A 19,157-nucleotide genomic window follows, 5' to 3' on the forward strand; every position below is an offset into this window, starting at 1 on the left:
CATCATCTATGGTCCAAAAGGACCCAAAGTCATCCTCAACTCTTACAAAGCATTTATGCAGAGAGAGATTGGTGCGCACAGCACCCTGGGTTTGGGGATAGGGGCAACAAGCAGCCAGATGCAGATGCAGCAAGACAGACAGACAGTGATAGAGAAGAGGATATGAAATGAATGAATGGATAAGCACAAGCGACTGGGGGTTACGGTGCACACATCCAGCACATAACTCACATTCTGGCACAGAGACGCACGCTAAAGCTAGCAGGGGGGGTCAATGGGCAGCACAGCACAGAGACAATGACATAGAGCCCATCCATCAACACCACGGGACACGGGTTTGGTCAGCCACACTGCGCGGGTGGCGCTGGATCACCTACCCACTGATCTTTTGCGGCCTTCTCTTTTGGAACTCTAGCTCGTCGACGGTCCATACCGCCCCTTTAACGTTCTCTACCCGCACAAAACACTTGTGAAGACTAAGGTTATGTCGCACTGCGTTCTGCAGTTGGTGTGAGAGAAAAAGAAAGGCTATGAGTGCAAAAACAAATGTGCTGGAATAAATTAGACACTTTTTTTTATAGAACCCACATTCTCTTGTATTGTTCAATTTTATTTCTATTAAAAATGAAAGTCCTGTCATCATTTACTCATGATTTTAGTTGTTTTGCAGAATGCCTGGCTGTCAATGGCACCAAACAGCACTGATTATCACACGTCTCATAATAATCACAATGTGGAGTTTAAATTTGACAGCTAAGACGGGAAGGCAATTAAGACTTAAATATGGGTCTGCTTGTCACACAAACCTATTATATAACTTCAGACTTTTATGGCACTTATTTAGAGCTTGAAAGAGCAGCAAGGACATTCTACAAAACCTTTCCTTTTGTGTTCTATGAAGAAATGTCATACAGGTTTGGAATTACTGATTAATAATGGTGAGTAAATGATGACAGAAGTTTCATTTTTGAGTGAATTATTACTTTAAGGATTTGAAAGAATTTCACTGGTTTCCAATAAAATGATCTAAACATCCTTAAAACAAGATAAATTCACCTGAAAAGCAACATATTAAACATTATTTTCAGACAATATTTCAAATAACAAGTCTTTTTGCACAGTTTTATTAGATTTTTTTAAGTTAGATCTGACGTATTATACACTATCATTGAAAATTTGAGGTCAATAAGATAATACTTTTATTCAGCAGCGATGCATTAAATTAATTTAAGGTGTCAGTAAAAACATTTATTATGCTACAAAAGATTTCTATTTTAAATAAATTCTGCTCTTTTAAACTTTCTATTTTTCAATCCAGAAAAAAAAAATTCATCAAGGTTTCCACAAAAATATTAAGCAGCACAATTGTTTTCACCAATGATAATAATAAGTGTTTCCTGAGCAGCAAAGCAGCATATCAGAATGATTTCTGAAGAATCATGCAACACTGAAGACTGGAGTAATGATACTAAAACTTCAGCTTTGCCATCACTGTGATTATTTACATTTTAAATATAAAACAGTTGTTTTAAATTGTAACAATATTTCACAATTACTGTTTCTGCTGTATTTTTGATCAAATAAACACAGCCTTGGTAAGCATTAAAAACTTTTAAATAGAAGTGTATTATGTTTTTTTTTTTTTTTCCAGAGTAGTTGCTATTTTCCAAAACACTCCTTATACAAAGAAATGCAATGCCCAGGGGGCCAGCACCTTGGACTACCAACAAAATTCCAGACTGCGCAAACAGTCTGATAAACTTGACTCTTTGGCAGTTATGACTTTAGCACTGTAGCTGAACAATGAGGGGAAGAGATGTAATTCTAACATGTTCTGCTTGTTAAATTACCCTTTCATCAGGCTATTTGTACAACATGAGGGTGATATTTAGTAAATAAAGCCCTCATTGATTGATGGAGGCCTGTGTGGGTGTTGTCACTCTGGTGTTTTATCATTCAGCTCTGGTAAAAGTCACAGATAGTTCATCATTTTCTGCCTCACTTCAAAAACGGAAACTGAAAATGCTTGAGTTAAATGCCAATGCTCAACAAACTACCAGGGGAAAACATCCTACTCAAATGACCAGATTTCCCCTTAAAGCTGTTGAAATTCTTCCAGAGTAAACCGAAAAACACTTTCAAAATAAATCCAAATGAAGAGGGGGTCTCTACCAGAAACTTCTAAGGACCATTAAGTGAAATAAATCATATCTGGAGAAAAAAATGCATACTTTCTCTGGGTAATTTGAACTTGTTGACTAAATCCCATTGAGCAAAATAGCATAAATTACACCAATTTTTACATGGTTTCTGTTTGTATCTCTGGTGTCATTTGGAATAATATTTTTCTTTAAACAATGTTCATTATGCTATGATATCTTAATATCTGGGAACAGAAATATGTTTGTCAGTAGCAGTTTGTTTAAAGAACTAAAATATACAGTGGCGTCTAAAAGTCTGAGAACACAAGTGACAATATTTCTGTTTTGCATTATAATTTGATCTAATTTCATTATTTTTAAATTACAACAATATTTGTCACAAATGTGCTTTGATTTGTAACTTTGAAACCTTCTTCTTCTTTTTTTCCATGTATCTTGTTCTTACCATGTATCAAAGTTCTAAAGCTTCATTTCTAGGTTTAAACTAGATTTTAAATCCCAGATCTATAATGTAGTCTCAGACTGGAACCCACTGTATTTCCCTTATTCTTATATGCTTGTCATGAGCTCAGAGGTGTGTGGTACAATAAGAGAGGTGTGCAATGAATTCAATTCAATGAGTTATTGTAAACCTAACAGTTCCTCCATACATCTTCAACAATCAAGTTTTTTTGTTTTTTTTTAGTCTTCTACTTCATTTGATGTTTTTTATTCTGTCAACTACTGAGAAAATTCCAAATTCATTGTATGTTATTGAAACAGGAAACAGAAAACAGGAATTGTGAGATCACCTTCCACGTTGCTGCATTGCGTCTGAAATATGCAAACATTCGCGTGAACCAGTTGTAGATCTCGTTTAGTGTTAGCTGTTTTTCTGGCGACTCTAGTATTGCCTGGAAAAACACACACACACACACACACACACACACACACACACACACACACACACAAATGCTGATAAGCAAAAAGCAGTTCCATTTCCGTTCAAACCTGGAGCAAAAACAAAGTGAGATGCACATGGTTTGTCAAGTTAAAATTGATCTGAGGGTGCATGTAAAACAGCTCCACGCTTTTCCGTTCTCAAATGGGAGCTACTTTGTTTACTGAACGCTTCCTTATGCAAATGTGCCAATTTGAGTACATCCTTTTCCGCTAAATGACCAGAACAAAAAAAAATAAAAAATACTATTTTATATAGCCAGATTATAAAGTGGCAATTATCCCGGGCCCAGATTAATGCCCGTGTGATCACAGATTACCGGTTCAGGCTTGATAATTGACTGGGCATCTCAAAGATCGTTCCTACTGTTGTGTGAAATGAATTCCGTAATAATCACATTGGCTGTAATACTTAATCAAAAGCAATTGTTATATAAGGTTTTTTTTGCCCCCTCTATGAACAGCAAGTGCTCTCACGCTCATTTGCAGATGGCTAATCTTTTGCTCTGCTGTTAAATTGCATCTTTTAACGGCTGTGATAGTGGGGGTTTATGGGTTTGTCTTTAAAGAAGTTTGTAAACGCTGAATATTTATACTGCATACATACCGTTCTATGCAGGTAAAATCTATAGTTTAGATGCTCAGTTACAATGCAGTAGGTGAGTTAAATATATCACGCAAAAGTGGCTGCGGTCTTACCTGCCGTATTAGCGAAGCATATGTGAAAGGAGGTCGTACTTCAGCATTCATGTAGAACTCTTTGTTCTGGACAATATCTGTTCACAAAGACCAGACACAAATGTTAAGAAATGAACTGAAACCCGGTCACACTTTACATTACACTAAAGACAGTATATAGTGCAAATTGTAACCAAAAAAAGACCTAAAAAAAGAGCTATGTTCCATATAAAAGGCAAATTAAGATTCAAATTCTGCACCAGAAAAAACTAAAGAAAATCACATTTTCATTACTCAGTTAAAATATACAATAAAATAAATAAATAGTGATATGCTATTTTAAATTCTGTTATGTTACAGTAATGAGAATTTTTGGGGAAAATATGTGTTTACTTGCCATGAATATAATGCAAAAAATATGATCCTAAAATGAGTGTCTTTTTCTTTAGGTTTCTCCAAAACCTACATTTAATATAGATGTTGAATTGAATGTATTGTTTCAATTAATTAAATTTATTTAATTACTTCTTTTTATTTTAGGGTGAAATGTGACCTGCACATATTTTTGTAAGATTTATCCACTGATCCCGATGATTCAGTGTATTGCATGTCACAATGAAGCTTCCAAGCAGTCAGTTTGTACCTGGAGATATGGGCATGATGTACTTGTCCGAGTAGCGTCTGTGCATGGGACCGACACTGTGCAGGCTGGTGGGGGTGATAACAGAGTGGGTTTGTGAGAGTGGTGTGAGGGGGGCCGTTGGGGTGGTGGGCGTTTGGGGTAAGCTGAGGGGCGGCGAAGCCTCAGGAGCCGTCTTGGACAGGGTGACGTTAGAGACCAGGTTCAGCTGAAAAGAACAGAATGAAAACAGGGCACAGCATTGTTAGTCACCGCTGATGCCTGCGGATGCTAATTGTTAACACACCATCCAATCAATCATTGCACCGCAGAGGAGCATTGGTGGCATGTTGGTTTGTAAATATTTGTAAACACCATGCTTTCGCTTTCCGCGTCCATCATTCTGTGAGCAAATAGCGTGCATCCCCCTGGTCGCCCTTTTGTTTGGTCTGCTGGCGTGCTCCCTGAATGCTTTGCTCACTCTCTTTGCTCTCAGACGGCAGTAGCAGTCTTGCTGGCTTGATGGAATGAGTTTCTCACCAAGCCCTAAGAGGTTCCTAATAAGCTGCAGACAGAGAGAGGTCAATCTACACTAATTACATGCTCAAATTGTATTGTAAGGACCCTAATTAGTCGCTACTTATGGGGGTGATACTACGATTAAACGTCACATCTGAATGACCCTCATCAGCCCAAAGGTTTGGCATAAGATGGTTCTTCTGGAGAAATAGTTTCCAGAGAAACACTTTTATCCTCCCTTATCAAGTGGCACAAGGTGGGGGGCTAGTAATAATGGCTATAAGGTAAACTAATTAACCAGCGGGTTAGTTAAGGTGCATTCTTGCTTCCAGAAGCTATGTTGAGTCATCAGTGTCACATTTCCTCTTCTACTGGAGTGGAAAATGCGAGCCTGATCTGATGATCCTGCTATTAATTTGTAGGAGATGAGAAAAAAACCTAATGACACATATACATATTTCCCCCACCAAATTGTTCTAATTGCTCATTTGCCAATCTGCGGTCTATGATCAGGGAGACTATGCGACAAATACAAGGACAAACAGAGAGGGGCAAAGAAAAAAAAAATGAGAGGGCATGCGGAGGTGGGTTTTTTCTTCATGCACCACAATCGCCCACAGATTGTGTGAGTGAATTAATGAAATGTCAAGGCTGTCAATTGCTTTGGAGGTATCAGATGTCTAATTTTGCTCTATAATGGTGCCGCTGACAGTGCAGACGGCGACGAGGCTGTGAAAACCAACAGACAGTGTTTAACATCTAACCCCCAGCACGCGGATACGTCTCAGGCCACGCAATTACCACACACCCTATTAACAGTCATTACCATACAGATGCTCTGTCTGATAGACAGGTACATAATAAAGAAATCTGAGGGGTGACAAAAGCTTCAACCTTGACATGTCATTGTCTTCATGCCTATCTATCCTTTTTTTTCCACTTTTTTGTTGTTAATTGGTTTCTGGTGCTATAAATTTATGTTATAAAACAGTTTTGGTCCTATATGCTGACTGGCCAATATAGAGATCCGGCTATGCTAAAAAAAAATACCATATAGTACCAGTTATGATACCTAGCTGCTGTGTAAACCAATGCACTGCCTTGGATTCTAGTAAATAACATTTCAATTTTTTTTTTTTTTTTTAATATATTTTTATTATTTAAGAAGGCAATGGAGTTGTTTGCCATTGAAGTTCAATTTTTCTTGTTAAAGAAAATGTAGCAAGAAATGTGAAAAAAGCTGTTTTTAAATGGAAAAACAAAATTTTTTAATGAAAAATGCAACTTTTTGACATTAGTCTCAGAATTTGCTTACTTGACATATTGAACCATATGGTACAAACTTTTAGTGCAGAGTGTTCAGATTGTGATACATACATCAAATACAAGGATAAAGTGACATGCAAAAATAGGTGGGCATAAGAAAAGGGATTCAGTTTGGGATGTTTTTGGATAGTATGGCCTTGTTCAATCTCTGTGCACATCAGCAAGCTTTGTTATCTTTATTCCTCATCAACAAACAGCGAGTTGCCTCTACAATAGCCCAGACAAGCAAGTAATGGCCCTCCTTTTGTTTCCCCATACAATCTGGGTGCTTTCCAGTACATTCGCAAAATGAGACTTCAGACTGAAAATAATTAAATGGTAATTGGTGATCTAATTATATTGGCTTTGACTTGCCAAGCTGCCATGGAAAACAGCAGACAAGCTGTTAAAAAAAGCTAAACAAACAACAAAAATGAGCTGTTTAATTATGGACAATGAAAAGGAGGTCAGATTGCTGATGAGAACACTTAGTGACACCTACGATCGTAAACTCGTGGACAAGCATAAACACATAAACAACTGTGGCCTGAGGCGAAATATCTCTTAAAACGAGCTGTTGATAAATATGAATATTTTTAGGGCAAGATTAATGAGCAGTATATCAGACAGGAAAAAACATCTAATTTTTTTATGAGTGAAAACGTGAATCTAAAACTAAACACACATTCCAACATTAGCCAAGCAAACGACCAAAATTGCTAAATAAATGTCAAGGCTTTTATCCAACAATGCTCTTTTGTAAAACATCACCAAATGGAATCTCTGTAAACATGTTTCAACTAAGATTTCACTGAGGACTGTGCTACCTATTCTAATTATTTTGAAGTTATCATTGTAAAATTAAATAAAAGCTTCTAATAATAAAGCATACAGTACACACACACACAAATTGAAATTGACACACACACACACACACACACACACATACACACAACAACAACAACAACAATAACAGCACCTCATAAAATGTAGTTTATTTGTAAGTGTCCTCTCTATTTCAAGTGCTTCCCCTCAATCCCATGGGGAGAGGTAGCAGACTAACAACATTATCAGTATCTGAGACCAATTTTCACACATAAGCGTCACTGTGTCAAATACCTCTGTACAAATGCTAATCCAAACAATCAGCGTGTGACAAAGGCAAAACTCCACTGAATGGACTTTTGTCACCCGCTGTCCCAGGACAACAGCTCTTGCCCTGAGCACCATCAAAAAAAAAAAAACTCAAATATGTTTTATATATATATATATATATATATATATATATATATATATATATACATATACACACACACACACACACACATATATATATATATATATATATATATATATATATATATATATATATATATATATATATATATATATATATAAAACTGATTTTTTTATACAAGAAAAGATGCAAGTTAATAAAAAACAACTCAGACGCACACTCTAAAAATCCACCAGAAAAAAGTATATCATCTATGCACATTTGGCATACTATTTACAACATATTATCAGTTGGTGTGCACTAATTATAATCACATATGCTATTCACAGACAGCATGCAAATTGGGACATGAGTCAATGCTGAGATGTCAAGAGTGCTATACTCACTGGCTGTGGGGCAGGTTTGGGCTCTGTAGACTTCACATGAAGATGAGTCATCATTGCTTGGAGACGTTCTTTGTCTTTCGTTAACTAATTAGAAAAACAGGAAAAAAAAACATATAAACTATAATAAAAATGAAAAAAGTTTTTACTTGCATTGTAGTTCAATATTAGCTCAGTTATCAGTAAAATGAATCAATTTTGGAAGGAAAACTGACAAACATATGATTATTCTTGACATATACTCAAATTGTGACCTTTACACTTGATACAGAGACACAACCCTAAAGGTTTATTAGCCACTGAAAATGAACACACAAGCTTTAGCCTTCAGTCATGGTTACTTCAGCCAAAGTGAATCCACATTGAACATTAGAAGACCTCCCTGATCTCCACACACTCTGATCTGGGCTGCATTACCCAATAACATTGTAAGCCTAAGCAGATCATAGAAACCATTGGCAGCAGTGATCTCTACGATCTACTTAGGCTTATGATGATTTTGGGGAAATGCATCCCAGTTCTACTCCTCTCAGCTGGTACTTCTGAATCTATATGTGTGGCCCTCTTTGCTCTCTGCATTGGCGCAGTATTAAAGAAAAATGTATTGGCATCATGACATACTTTCAAGCATTGGAATAGAGCATAAATGGCTAATGAATGGACAGATGAGCATGCATATAGAGAATGATCATTGCACTTTGATGCCTGGGGTGAATTCTTCCAGCACAAATAAAGGTAATGCACACATTAAGAAATGAAAATATTGATCAAAAATATTGAGCTGGATTTCACGTCAAATTGCTAGCATGAGCATCACAGTTCAATGTGTTAACCACTGCACAATAACTGCACTTTTCTGCACTTTTTAATGCTCTGTGCCTGAATCTAAGAGTATATCTATTTCCTTTCTCCTCTTAAAACCAAAACTTCTCATTCATTTCCCATACATTCCCACCTCTGTGATGCCAATCAGTGAGCATTTGTTACGATTAATGCGCATTAGCAAGCAATGCAATACAATAAAGAAAATGAGTCAATCAATTCACTGAAATGACTGGTAGCTCACCCGCCATTGTTGGTGTGCCTGGATTTTTTCACAAAGTGTTTTATTGTAGTGCCAAATAGTTAAAAGTCATAAACGACTTTAAAACCCAGTAAAATTGGAAATGTAATTATCTTGTGGAGTTAGCCCCAGGGCACTCCATATATCTTTGCCTGGCTGTCATGCGAACATAACACATTTTTAATGACTGGTTACTCACAAATGTACAAAATAATTTCATTTTTATCCCTCCCTCCTCTATCTCTGAGCTGCTACTTGAGAGTAAATGAGAGAGAGAGAGAGAGAGAGAGAGAGAGAGAGAGAGAGAGAGAGAGAGAGAGAGAGAGAGAGAGAGAGAGAGAAAAAGCAAACTTTTGAAGAAGTCAGAAAAGGAGATGAACGACGAGACATTAGTTGTTACCTGCAGTTCCAGCTGTTGAACTACTTGCATCTGTACCCTGCACTGCGCCGTGCTCCTGTCATCCAAGGCATGTTCATTATTCAGATGTCTACAGAGAGAGAAAGATAGAGAGAGAGCAGCCTTCATTTTAGTACCATATTTTACAGCCATCTATTAAACATTTGATAAAACTTTCATGGTAAAATATTGAATTACATTATCTGCACATTCTGCAGGGCAGTCATTTATTTCTCCATATTGGAAAAGTGAAAATGGCCCGAGACATGCATATACTAAAATGATAAAAAGTAAATAAAGCCAATGTCCACTCATCTACAAGTATCAAATTCCCCAAACACAAATGAAGAGTGTTCTAACAAGATCTCTGCATTACCGGAAATAGAAGCACTCTCTATTTCCGGTAATGGAAAATGGTCTGTTTTCACGCAAACCTACAGAAACCAACTTGAGCTGACGAGAGAAGCTCCTAACCAAACTTAAGTGAAAAAAACAATACTATAAATCGTCAGACGTGCACTCTGCAAACCTCCCAGCTTTTAAAATGAAATGGATTCTTCTTATTTTTGGTGGCTTCTGCAGTTAATTATGTCATCTAGATTAAGAGAACTCAAATGAAGCCAGAAGGAAAAAGGCAAGGGACAACAAGGAGAAAAGAGATGGAATCTGTCATAAACTTGAATTATGAATATAATTATGCATGATTATTTTATACCACCAAGACCTTTTTTTTCTCCCCTGCACGTTTATAACTAATCTAAATAAGTAGCTGGCCTCGGCAAAGCGGGCCAAGCTTTTTTTTTTTTTACCTCTCCTTTTTTTTTGTGGTGATTTATATAAAATGGTGGAGATAAGACTCACGAGTGAAGGAAATATGATTGGAGGATTTTTATCAGCCCTCGCATGAATTATGGTTTGAAAATGCTTATGCAGGGGCATTTCATTAATCATTTAATCATAATCCGTGCAGGATGTTTGAACTGATTTCACAAATACCCTTTCATTTCACTACTTCATTATGCCCGCTAATGGATCCAATATATTATATATCATAAATTATATCACATCTTCGCTGACCATGTAGGTCACTGTCACCAGGCAGAGGCTGGTGGAACGGAACACTAGCGTTTTCCACGTGCTCGTCTTTCCAACTGCACGTTTACGTCCACCGCAAATCAAAGTGTCATGTCCGGACCTGAGCAGGGGCCGAGACAAGGGGAGCCAGAACTGATGTTGATGGCCTAATAAATTTGGCGAGGTGGCGTGACATGATGGCAGCGGCGCCATTATTAAGAATAAAGACAACATACGAGCACGGCTGAAAATACATGTGGGGAAAACACACTCGACAACACTTGTGACAGAGAGCAGTTTTGACTTCGGAAGTGGAGCACTCAACCTTGAAAGGGAAATGACCTAAACGTGTGTCAAAACGGACTCTGTTTGGCTTCAGAATGAGCATATAAATACCACGTGTCTTTTTGAACGTTGACACACCGTGGACGCACCTTTTAAGATATTCTGAATTGATTGCTTCGTAAAAATAACACAAGGATTAGGGATGGCGAGTGTTTTAACATGACCACGATACATCCACACCTTGTTTAAAACTATATTGTGTCTGTTCTGGCTTCCAACATTAATCAACTAAAAACAAGCTGCTTTTGAAGTCAGGGAAGGTTGAAGAGGGATCATGTAAACATTTCAAAACAACCACCCAGTTTTCATTTGTGGAGGGATAAAATAGGTACAAGGCATCTTGCATTTTCAGTGAACGCGGCTGGACGTGACATGCTTTGGAATTCGTAGTTCACAGCACCCTGCAAGCCCCCGCTACCTCTTTTCATTCTTTGTTACTGTGGACGTTTTTTTCCCCGTCCTCTCCTCCATTCCTTCTAATGACATGTAGAGTCACAGTGCATAATTAATAAGAAATGAAATATTCAAATGGCCCTTAATGCAGCCTCTCGGAAGAGTGTCTGGACAAGAGGAGCTCCGGAGAACGACAGAACTGACGTCGGGAGAGACTATGAGCGCTGGCATGTGTCACTTTCTGGACTTCAAACGAAGGCTGTTGAAAAACTTTCTGGCAGGATGACAGCCCCTAATGTAAATGGCCACAATAAAACAAGTTAAATAGACATTATTTAAACAGTCAGCATTTTACATATCACTGAAGCTAGCTGTCCCTTAGCCCAGGTTTTAATGATGCTCTGGGAGGCTGACGCTCTGAAAGGTCTTTCTATTATAGCGACGGCTGGACGAGCTATTGTTTATTCCCAAACACACGCAGCTGTTTCAATAGCTAAACATCCGTCTGTTTTTCCTTATCTTCTCACACTGCGTAAAAGAATTATGCTTATCTACTGATTTTATTTACTCATACTGCTCGTCTTTGATGGGTAAACACACTTTCCAGGATAGAAAATACAACACACGTTTGCGATAGGTAACAGTAAGCAGAAACCAGTTCTAAGACTAATACTGCAGAAACTGAATTTACAAAGTAAAGTGAAATTTAAAAAAAGATGAATATCGAAACACACAGGATGTCCTAGTGCACCTAGATGGCAGCACTACTGAGTTTGACCTTTCAAATATACCAGGTCATGGATGCCCTTCACCTCTGTAATAGCATCCCAAGCTGTTCTATAAACCTTTGCCCCACCCTTCCTGTCCCACTGGAACAATACACATTGGCTTATCGCCGCTTCCTTTTTTATTTATTGGAAATGTTATCATCCAGCACAACTACGTATGAGATGTTTTCATTTAAAGACATTACAAATACCCATATGATATAAAACAATACCGCTGCACATCACTGGTTGTTGCCTTTGGCTCGGCCTGTGGAGATCCATGTGACATTATTGCGTATCTCTCACCGTTCCTTGCCACGTCCGCCCAGGAGCCCGTCTTTAGCTACCCAGAAAACTCTTATAATCCAGCTAATTTACTCCCTGATTTCTGTTATGGTTCTTCTGGCCCGTCGGGTGGAGGATGTACATGTGGGAATGTTTAGCACATGGACGGTTAACACCTTCAGCCTGCCAGCTGAACTCTCACCCAGCCTCGCTTTTTACAAAAGCGGCTTTGTAGAGAGTCTCCCAAATGTTTTCTCAACATGTTCCAAGCAGTTTAGGGCAGACAAGAAAAGTAAACAAGATGTTGCCATGATAAAAACACTTGTGTAAACATTGCAGAGTGTACTTAAAGAGAGCAATTCTCTCTGACTCTCGCTCTCTAGCTCGATTTCAGCTCTGAAATGCTAATTTCTCTTATTTCAATAAGCAAATGATGAATCATGGTTTTGGCCAATAGAAAAAAGAACCACAATCCAAAAACATACCGTAACAGATCCGTGGTTTAGAAAAAACAGGGCAGCGAACTTTCTTTCTAAGATCTCGGTGGAGAGTGAATACACTTCTTTACATTTTTCTACACAGGTAAACACAGATTTGAGATAGATTATGTTATTATCTGTAAAAGTGTTTACAGAGCCTGGGTTGGTTTTAAAAATGCCTTCAAATAAATGGCAAGAGAAGCGCATGAGCAACGACCCTGAGAGAAACAGAGGTGGAAAATAATAAAAAAGCACACAAGACTGAAAAAACTGGTAGGAGTGCAGCTGTAGTTCTGCTTACCACTCATTTTTCTCCTTTTGCTCTCAGCCTGTGGGTCTTAGAGTCGGGCTTGTTTTAGTTTGAACTCAGGATAATGGAACAGTGTCATATCTTGTTTAGAGTGGGACTAATCTCAGCGTGACACACACTCACTGATCTGCTGCCACACAGCACATTTTCATCATCTCATCACAGACACACACACAGTGGAGATTAAGTGAGACCAGGTCTTCCTCAGAGCAGGGATCAGGGGAAATGCTGTGTAAACTGTGCACCTTTAGCCTGACCTTGAGTTTAGGTGTTATTTAGGGAGCGTGGAGCTGTGTCTTGGCCAGTATAGACTGGACTTTAACAGCATGGACGGGTCAGTTAATACATAGTTGGCAGGTGAACAGACACTGGTTGTAGGTAAAACCATTGCACCAGCAGGAGCTGTGGTGCAGTGGTTGGTGCAAATGCTTAAAAAAACAGTGTGGCGCTTGTGTGGGTGATGCAGATTGAATTTGGCCTGGTCCAGATCTCTACTATATGTCACATAAAAAAAAAAAAAACAGACTCAGACTCAGAATAAAAGAAATAAAAATTAGAAACCTTATGTTTTTGAGTTTATGCTCACCAAGGCTTCATTTATTTGATTAAAAAATACAGTAAAAATAGTAATATTGTGAAATATTATTGCAATTTAAAATAACTGTTTTTCCAAAATAATTTTTTTTAAGCTGAATTTTCAGAAGCCATTATTCCAGTCTTCAGTGTTGTATGAGCCTTCAGAAATGATTCTAATATGCTTATTTGCTGCTTATTATCATTGTTTTGCTGCTTCATATTTTTGTGGAAACTGTAATTCAAAAGAAAGTTCAAAAGAAAAGCATTTAATTGAAAAAGATCTTTAGTAATCTTCTGTAATCTGCAGCATTATAAATGTCTTTACTGTCACTTTTGATCAATTTAATGCATCCTTGCAAAAAAAAAAAAAAAAAAATTCTTTAAAAGATTCTTACAAACCCCAAATTTTAACACAAAACCTCTTAATAAACTAATTTAAAATGTGAAACGTATGTGATTTAGATGAGTGAGTGGCACAACTCATTCCCACAATTTCCGTATGTTGCGGGTGGTTTCTGGGTGTTGATATGTGGCTGCTAGGGGGTTCTGGGCTTTTGTTTGATGGATGCTTACTAGCCCATGTCAAAAAGTTTGTTCAAATGCCTAAACCTTCAATATGAGCAATATTAATAGCAAGCACCAATAATATGTTTCTAAAAGCAAGAAGAGAGAGACTCGAATAGAGAGAGAGGGAAAGAACTAGAAGATCTCTTCTTCTTGTCTGTAAAAAGGCAGACAAGGGCAAACCTGCTGTACTCTCAGAATGTGGGCCACCGTAGATAAACATACCCATGTGTTTGTTTTGGGACAAAGTGTCAGTAATCACCATGGGGACTGCAGTTATCGCAGGCAGCACAGAACCCTGAGGAAAACCACACCACAGAGAGCAGGCAAAGAGCAGCACACCGCACACCCACGTCAAGAACCCAGCCCACACAGAGAGAGGAAAAAACAGGAAAGGGGATGAAAAAATACTGTAACGGGACACTAGGTTGATTTTTTTTAAAGACCATACAAAATGTCAGTGAAAACTCTAGACAGAAATGTGCACAGGATTCCATTTCAGTATGATTTAGAAAAAAATCCCAATGGATCCAAATGCAAATTTTCTCATAGGATTCCAACACAAACAAAAAAGATTCTAATTTGAAGTTAAAAGAGTAGGATCCTTGAGAACATATTGGTTCTTAGTCCCAATTTCAATTTTATCCTGCTGGTAGTTTAACAGAGGAACTGTATGTTCTAAGAGCTTTAGCTTTAGTTTTAGTTAGAATCCTATATGAGAAAAAAAAAAAACAATTAGCATCCTTTAAAATTGGTTCCAAATTGTAATTCCATATACAATTCCAAAAGAATATTTCCAACTGGAATTCTGTAAACAAAATTCCTTTTTTTTTTTTTTTTTTTTTATTCCAGGTATGGGTGTGTGTGTGTGATACTTACTTCAGGAATGACTGAAAGTCTTCAAACACGGCTTCACATCCTGGCCATTTGCAGACTCCGTGACCATAGAGAGGGTGACTGTGAGGAGAATGATCATCCAACGTTGATCTACAAGAAGAAAAGACACATTAGTATGATATCAAGGCTGCTAATATTTGAAACACAACATATTCACGCATCATTGGACTTTTATGAAAGAGGCTAAAGAGTAATTAATCTCCATAGTACTTCTTAATGAAATATTAATGACTTATCCACTAAAATATGACAACTAATAAAGAAACCTTCCCCTTCAGCACAAAAATCCATCGCAGTGTGTTGTTTTATTGACACAACACTGACTCTCACAAGAGAACTGACTTTTACAGGAAGTGTGTGATCAGCACAAATCATGTGATCTCTGCTTTCAGCATAGCTGGAGCTTGCAACCTATCGCAACCTCTGAGCTTCCCGGTTCTGGCCAATCAATAGCCAATTATGGGTCTCTTCTGATGCGCACAGAGGAATGCTTTGATCAAGACAGCACGAGGCTCTGAGAGACAGCACGTCCTTTAGCCCTGACCACTGAACCGTGGCACCTGCCATCCACCTGGAGCCACAAGTGTTTCCCACAACAGGAAGCTCCCAAATCCATCTGGCATGCTCCCGCCAAGCGCAAACAGTAAACACACCCCACCTGTTATCAGTTTATTCACTTGCACAGGGTCGTCAACAGATCAGTGCAGCACGCTTTCATATGAACTACACCACAGGCACAAGAAAGCTTAGCAGTGAAGATCCACCTATTTATTTATTTTTCTCTCAATTTCACAAGTGTCATTTGAAATGTACTGGCATTTGTTAAATTTTATATATTGCTGAATTAATATAACATAAAGCTTAGACCTATTCAAACAGCAAACACTCGATAGCTTCAATTATCAGGATTTAATAAAAAAAAGATTATGTTTTTATGCAACACACACACACACCTTTTACAAAACGTGTAAAACATGTTTTATTGATGCAATGAATTAGAAAAAAGACCAATTTCAAGATAATAATCTTATAACAGTTATATTTTCTGATGTAAAATTTTAAGATGTGCCAAAAAACTAAAATAAACTAAAACATATGCACGAACATATTAAGGCAACCATTTTTAATAAAAATATATGTTAAATCTCTAACTGTTTCCTTTTAAACTAGAAACATGTTGTTGGATTGTGAAAAGCTTAAAGGCTTGTGATTCAGGAAACAATGGATGACTAAACGGTTTTAAATGACAACTCAGAAGAAGACTGACAGACATCATTGGATTTCTTTCTACACTGACCTCATTCATTCTGTACAAAAAACAACAAATACAAAGAGTCAAAGCTTGTCAGTGTGATCTTGTCTGTCGGTTGAAGTGTGTAACTGTTCTTTATTTAAAAATAAGACAAACACAAGAAGACAGACTTGAATACAAACTTAAATTATAGTTTAACAAGCAAAAAGGTGCCATCTGCTTTGCATTCAAGGTTAAAAGTAAAAAGGGCCAATAAATATATAATTTAAAAAAGTACCAGCGCATCAAAAACACCACCACATGTGCATTTAGATCCTTCATCGGCTCTTACAGCAACAGCCTAAATGCTTTCCCGTGAGGCAGCTCGGCTCTGTCCTATCATCTTTCATTACATTATGGTTTAGGATTGTACTATCATGCACTGAGCATTTAAGTATCATCGTAGCCAACCTAACGAAGAAGGAGAGAGGTCTGACGTCTGGAGAGCTCAGACAGGAACTGAGCACTTTGTCACAACACTATTACTCTGGCTCATGCCTTCATGTGGGGAGAAATCATCAAAGACACACTCCTCCTCTAAGTCTACTGGCAAATCCCCGGACCCCTGACTCAATCCTCTACAGTGTGCCCAACCAAACGTCCCCTCCCAACACCCCACCAAATGTTTTAATTATCATTTGCAGAGTTGAAGATCAATTAAAAGGGAGGGAGGTTAAGAGGCTCGTTTAGGGGGGCAAATCTGATTATTTATCTTTTTAAAACAAATTGTCTGGGTTTTAATTCCCCCGAGTGTAGCATTCCTAAAGGATTCCAGGAGGAGAATGAAGTGGGGCGACTCAAACATGGTGACACTCTTTCCCTTCCAATCAAGAGAACTAAAAATGCTGAAATGGAAGCCATCTGTATATTTTTTAAACCCATCCCAGAGCCAGAAAAAATAAAATTAAAAAATAAATAAATAAATATATTTCCAGGTATTGGCCTGTTAGACTTGGGTCAGATAGCACACACCTCATTTCCAATCACCTTAGAAAGGTTCACACAGGTTCATGAGTGCTTTTTGTCCCTTATCTGAGCACCGATGGGTCGGGTGGACTGACACGCTGAAGGCTTTTATCATATTTGGGTGTGCACGCGGTGGTTGTCTCTGTGCAGACACCAGCGGGAGACGATGGAGGCTGCTAAAAGCAGGGGAGCATCGCGTCTAAACATGCACAAAGTGATTGAGTTTCTCTCTCCTTCCTTTAAGACGGAAGTGAAAAGACAGTGAATGATGCCGCTGGATGCACTTAAGGTTTTAGTTGCAGGCGTCGCAGTGACTGGCCAGATTTTATATGACACATGAAACGGCCTGCACGGTGCTTAAGACCTCGGTGGTAAACCAATCTGAGAGAGCTAGGGCAGAGTCCATCAGCGCAAAGCCGCCCGCCTGTTTCAAGACAAGAGGGACTTGGGAAAACTGCATCAATTAAAAGTTCATTAACGTTTGTGTGCAAGGATGACATTTCATTTCGTCCACTCAAAACCTTGGATTCCAAGCGAGGAAGCTTCTACAGATTAAAAATGTGTTACATTTTCTTGGATGCCCTGTAAGGTGTAGTGATAGAGCATGTGTTAGCTAATAAAAGCACATGGATTTTAATGCTACACAGAAAATCATCAAAGCTCCATGTTATTAGAATTGTCTCTCTAATGTGCTTTTGCATGTGAATAGTAATGATTTGGATGCATTTCCAGCACTAATTCGTCAGCTAACGGATGGAAGAGAGAGGGGTGATCACCTGCTCCCTTTTTCTGACAGATCTGAAATTCTCAGTCTACAAAATGCCTTCTTCACGGCATGGGTGCTAAACTGCTGTTGACGTCTTCTTTAATCTCTGACACAGAGCAAGAGGCAGGGAGTGAAGCAGTTAGTTTTCCAGTATGTCTTTTTGAGTGTTTCAAGCCTGCTATGGCACAAAAGAGTTGTGGTGTTGTGATGGAGTACTAGTTGTTTATGCACTTTGAGGAAAGGGGTGATAGACTATTACAATTCAGAGGAGAGAGGGAAGAAAAGATCTAGAGAAATAGAATAGAGTGGCTCTGATTAAAAAACTAGTGAGCTGCCTACCTAGACAGCATAACTGGGTGATTATTCAATTAGGGGAACCTTTCTGTCCACTAGTACGATTTCAAAGCAAAAGCAAACAATCATTCTAGTTTTAAAGAGTAGATTTTAAATGCAAGATAGTAAATATCTTACTGTTTAAGCATTTAAACACTGATATTATTCAAAGATCATACAATCCTCATCAGTAGTGACATTAAATCACATTTCAGGCTTAATATTAAAAATTGTGTATATTGTGAACAAGTAGTACTCCAAATAAAGTTTAATTGTAATTTTAATATCAGTAAGTCTCAAGCAATATGTCAGTAAATATATTAATAGACTTGAACTATATTTAGTAAGAAATAAATGTATTACTTTTTTTTTTTTAACAAGGTACAATTACATATTCTCCTATCTTCCCCTCAAGTTTCTTTTTATTATCTAAAAAATCAAAAATGTTCCTAAATGAAGAATCACTACAAGCTTAGTAGAAAATCCATCCAAAATGAAGGAGAGAAACATTCTTTATAAATGTGTATTTCAATAAATACAGCAAAACCTGTATTAAATGAATTCAGTATAAACGAAAACAGATTCTTCAGTCAGTATTGAGTGTAATGAATTTCTCTGCTCAAAGTACTAATCAGTAATCAATAGTGAGTCAAGCCTCTTATGAACTGTTTGGGTGGCACAAATGAAAGAAAGAAAGAAAGAAAGAAAGAAAGAAAGAAAGAAAGAAAAGAGTTCCTATTATACCCCACAACATCAGTGACATCATGGCTAGTTTAAATAACCCTTGACATGTTGAATCTGTCATGAAC

At 37.8% G+C, this 19,157-nt stretch overlaps 1 protein-coding gene across 1 annotated transcript in view; it reads right to left on the reverse strand.

Annotated features, from left to right (window-relative positions):
• Positions 1-19,157, reverse strand: part of LOC109097866 (forkhead box protein P1-B-like) — a 189,980-nt gene that overhangs the window by 9,716 nt on the left and 161,107 nt on the right. The window contains exons 12-18 of the mRNA XM_042758744.1: positions 14,975-15,082; positions 9,306-9,393; positions 7,846-7,929; positions 4,423-4,627; positions 3,801-3,877; positions 2,954-3,055; positions 378-499 (exon numbers count right to left, since the gene is read on the reverse strand). Coding sequence (XP_042614678.1) covers positions 378-499; positions 2,954-3,055; positions 3,801-3,877; positions 4,423-4,627; positions 7,846-7,929; positions 9,306-9,393; positions 14,975-15,082 — 786 coding nt within the window. The remainder of the gene's footprint in view (positions 1-377; positions 500-2,953; positions 3,056-3,800; positions 3,878-4,422; positions 4,628-7,845; positions 7,930-9,305; positions 9,394-14,974; positions 15,083-19,157) is intronic.

This window comes from Cyprinus carpio, chromosome A6 (assembly GCF_018340385.1).
Source record: "Cyprinus carpio isolate SPL01 chromosome A6, ASM1834038v1, whole genome shotgun sequence".
Classification (NCBI taxonomy): Eukaryota; Metazoa; Chordata; class Actinopteri; order Cypriniformes; family Cyprinidae; genus Cyprinus; species Cyprinus carpio.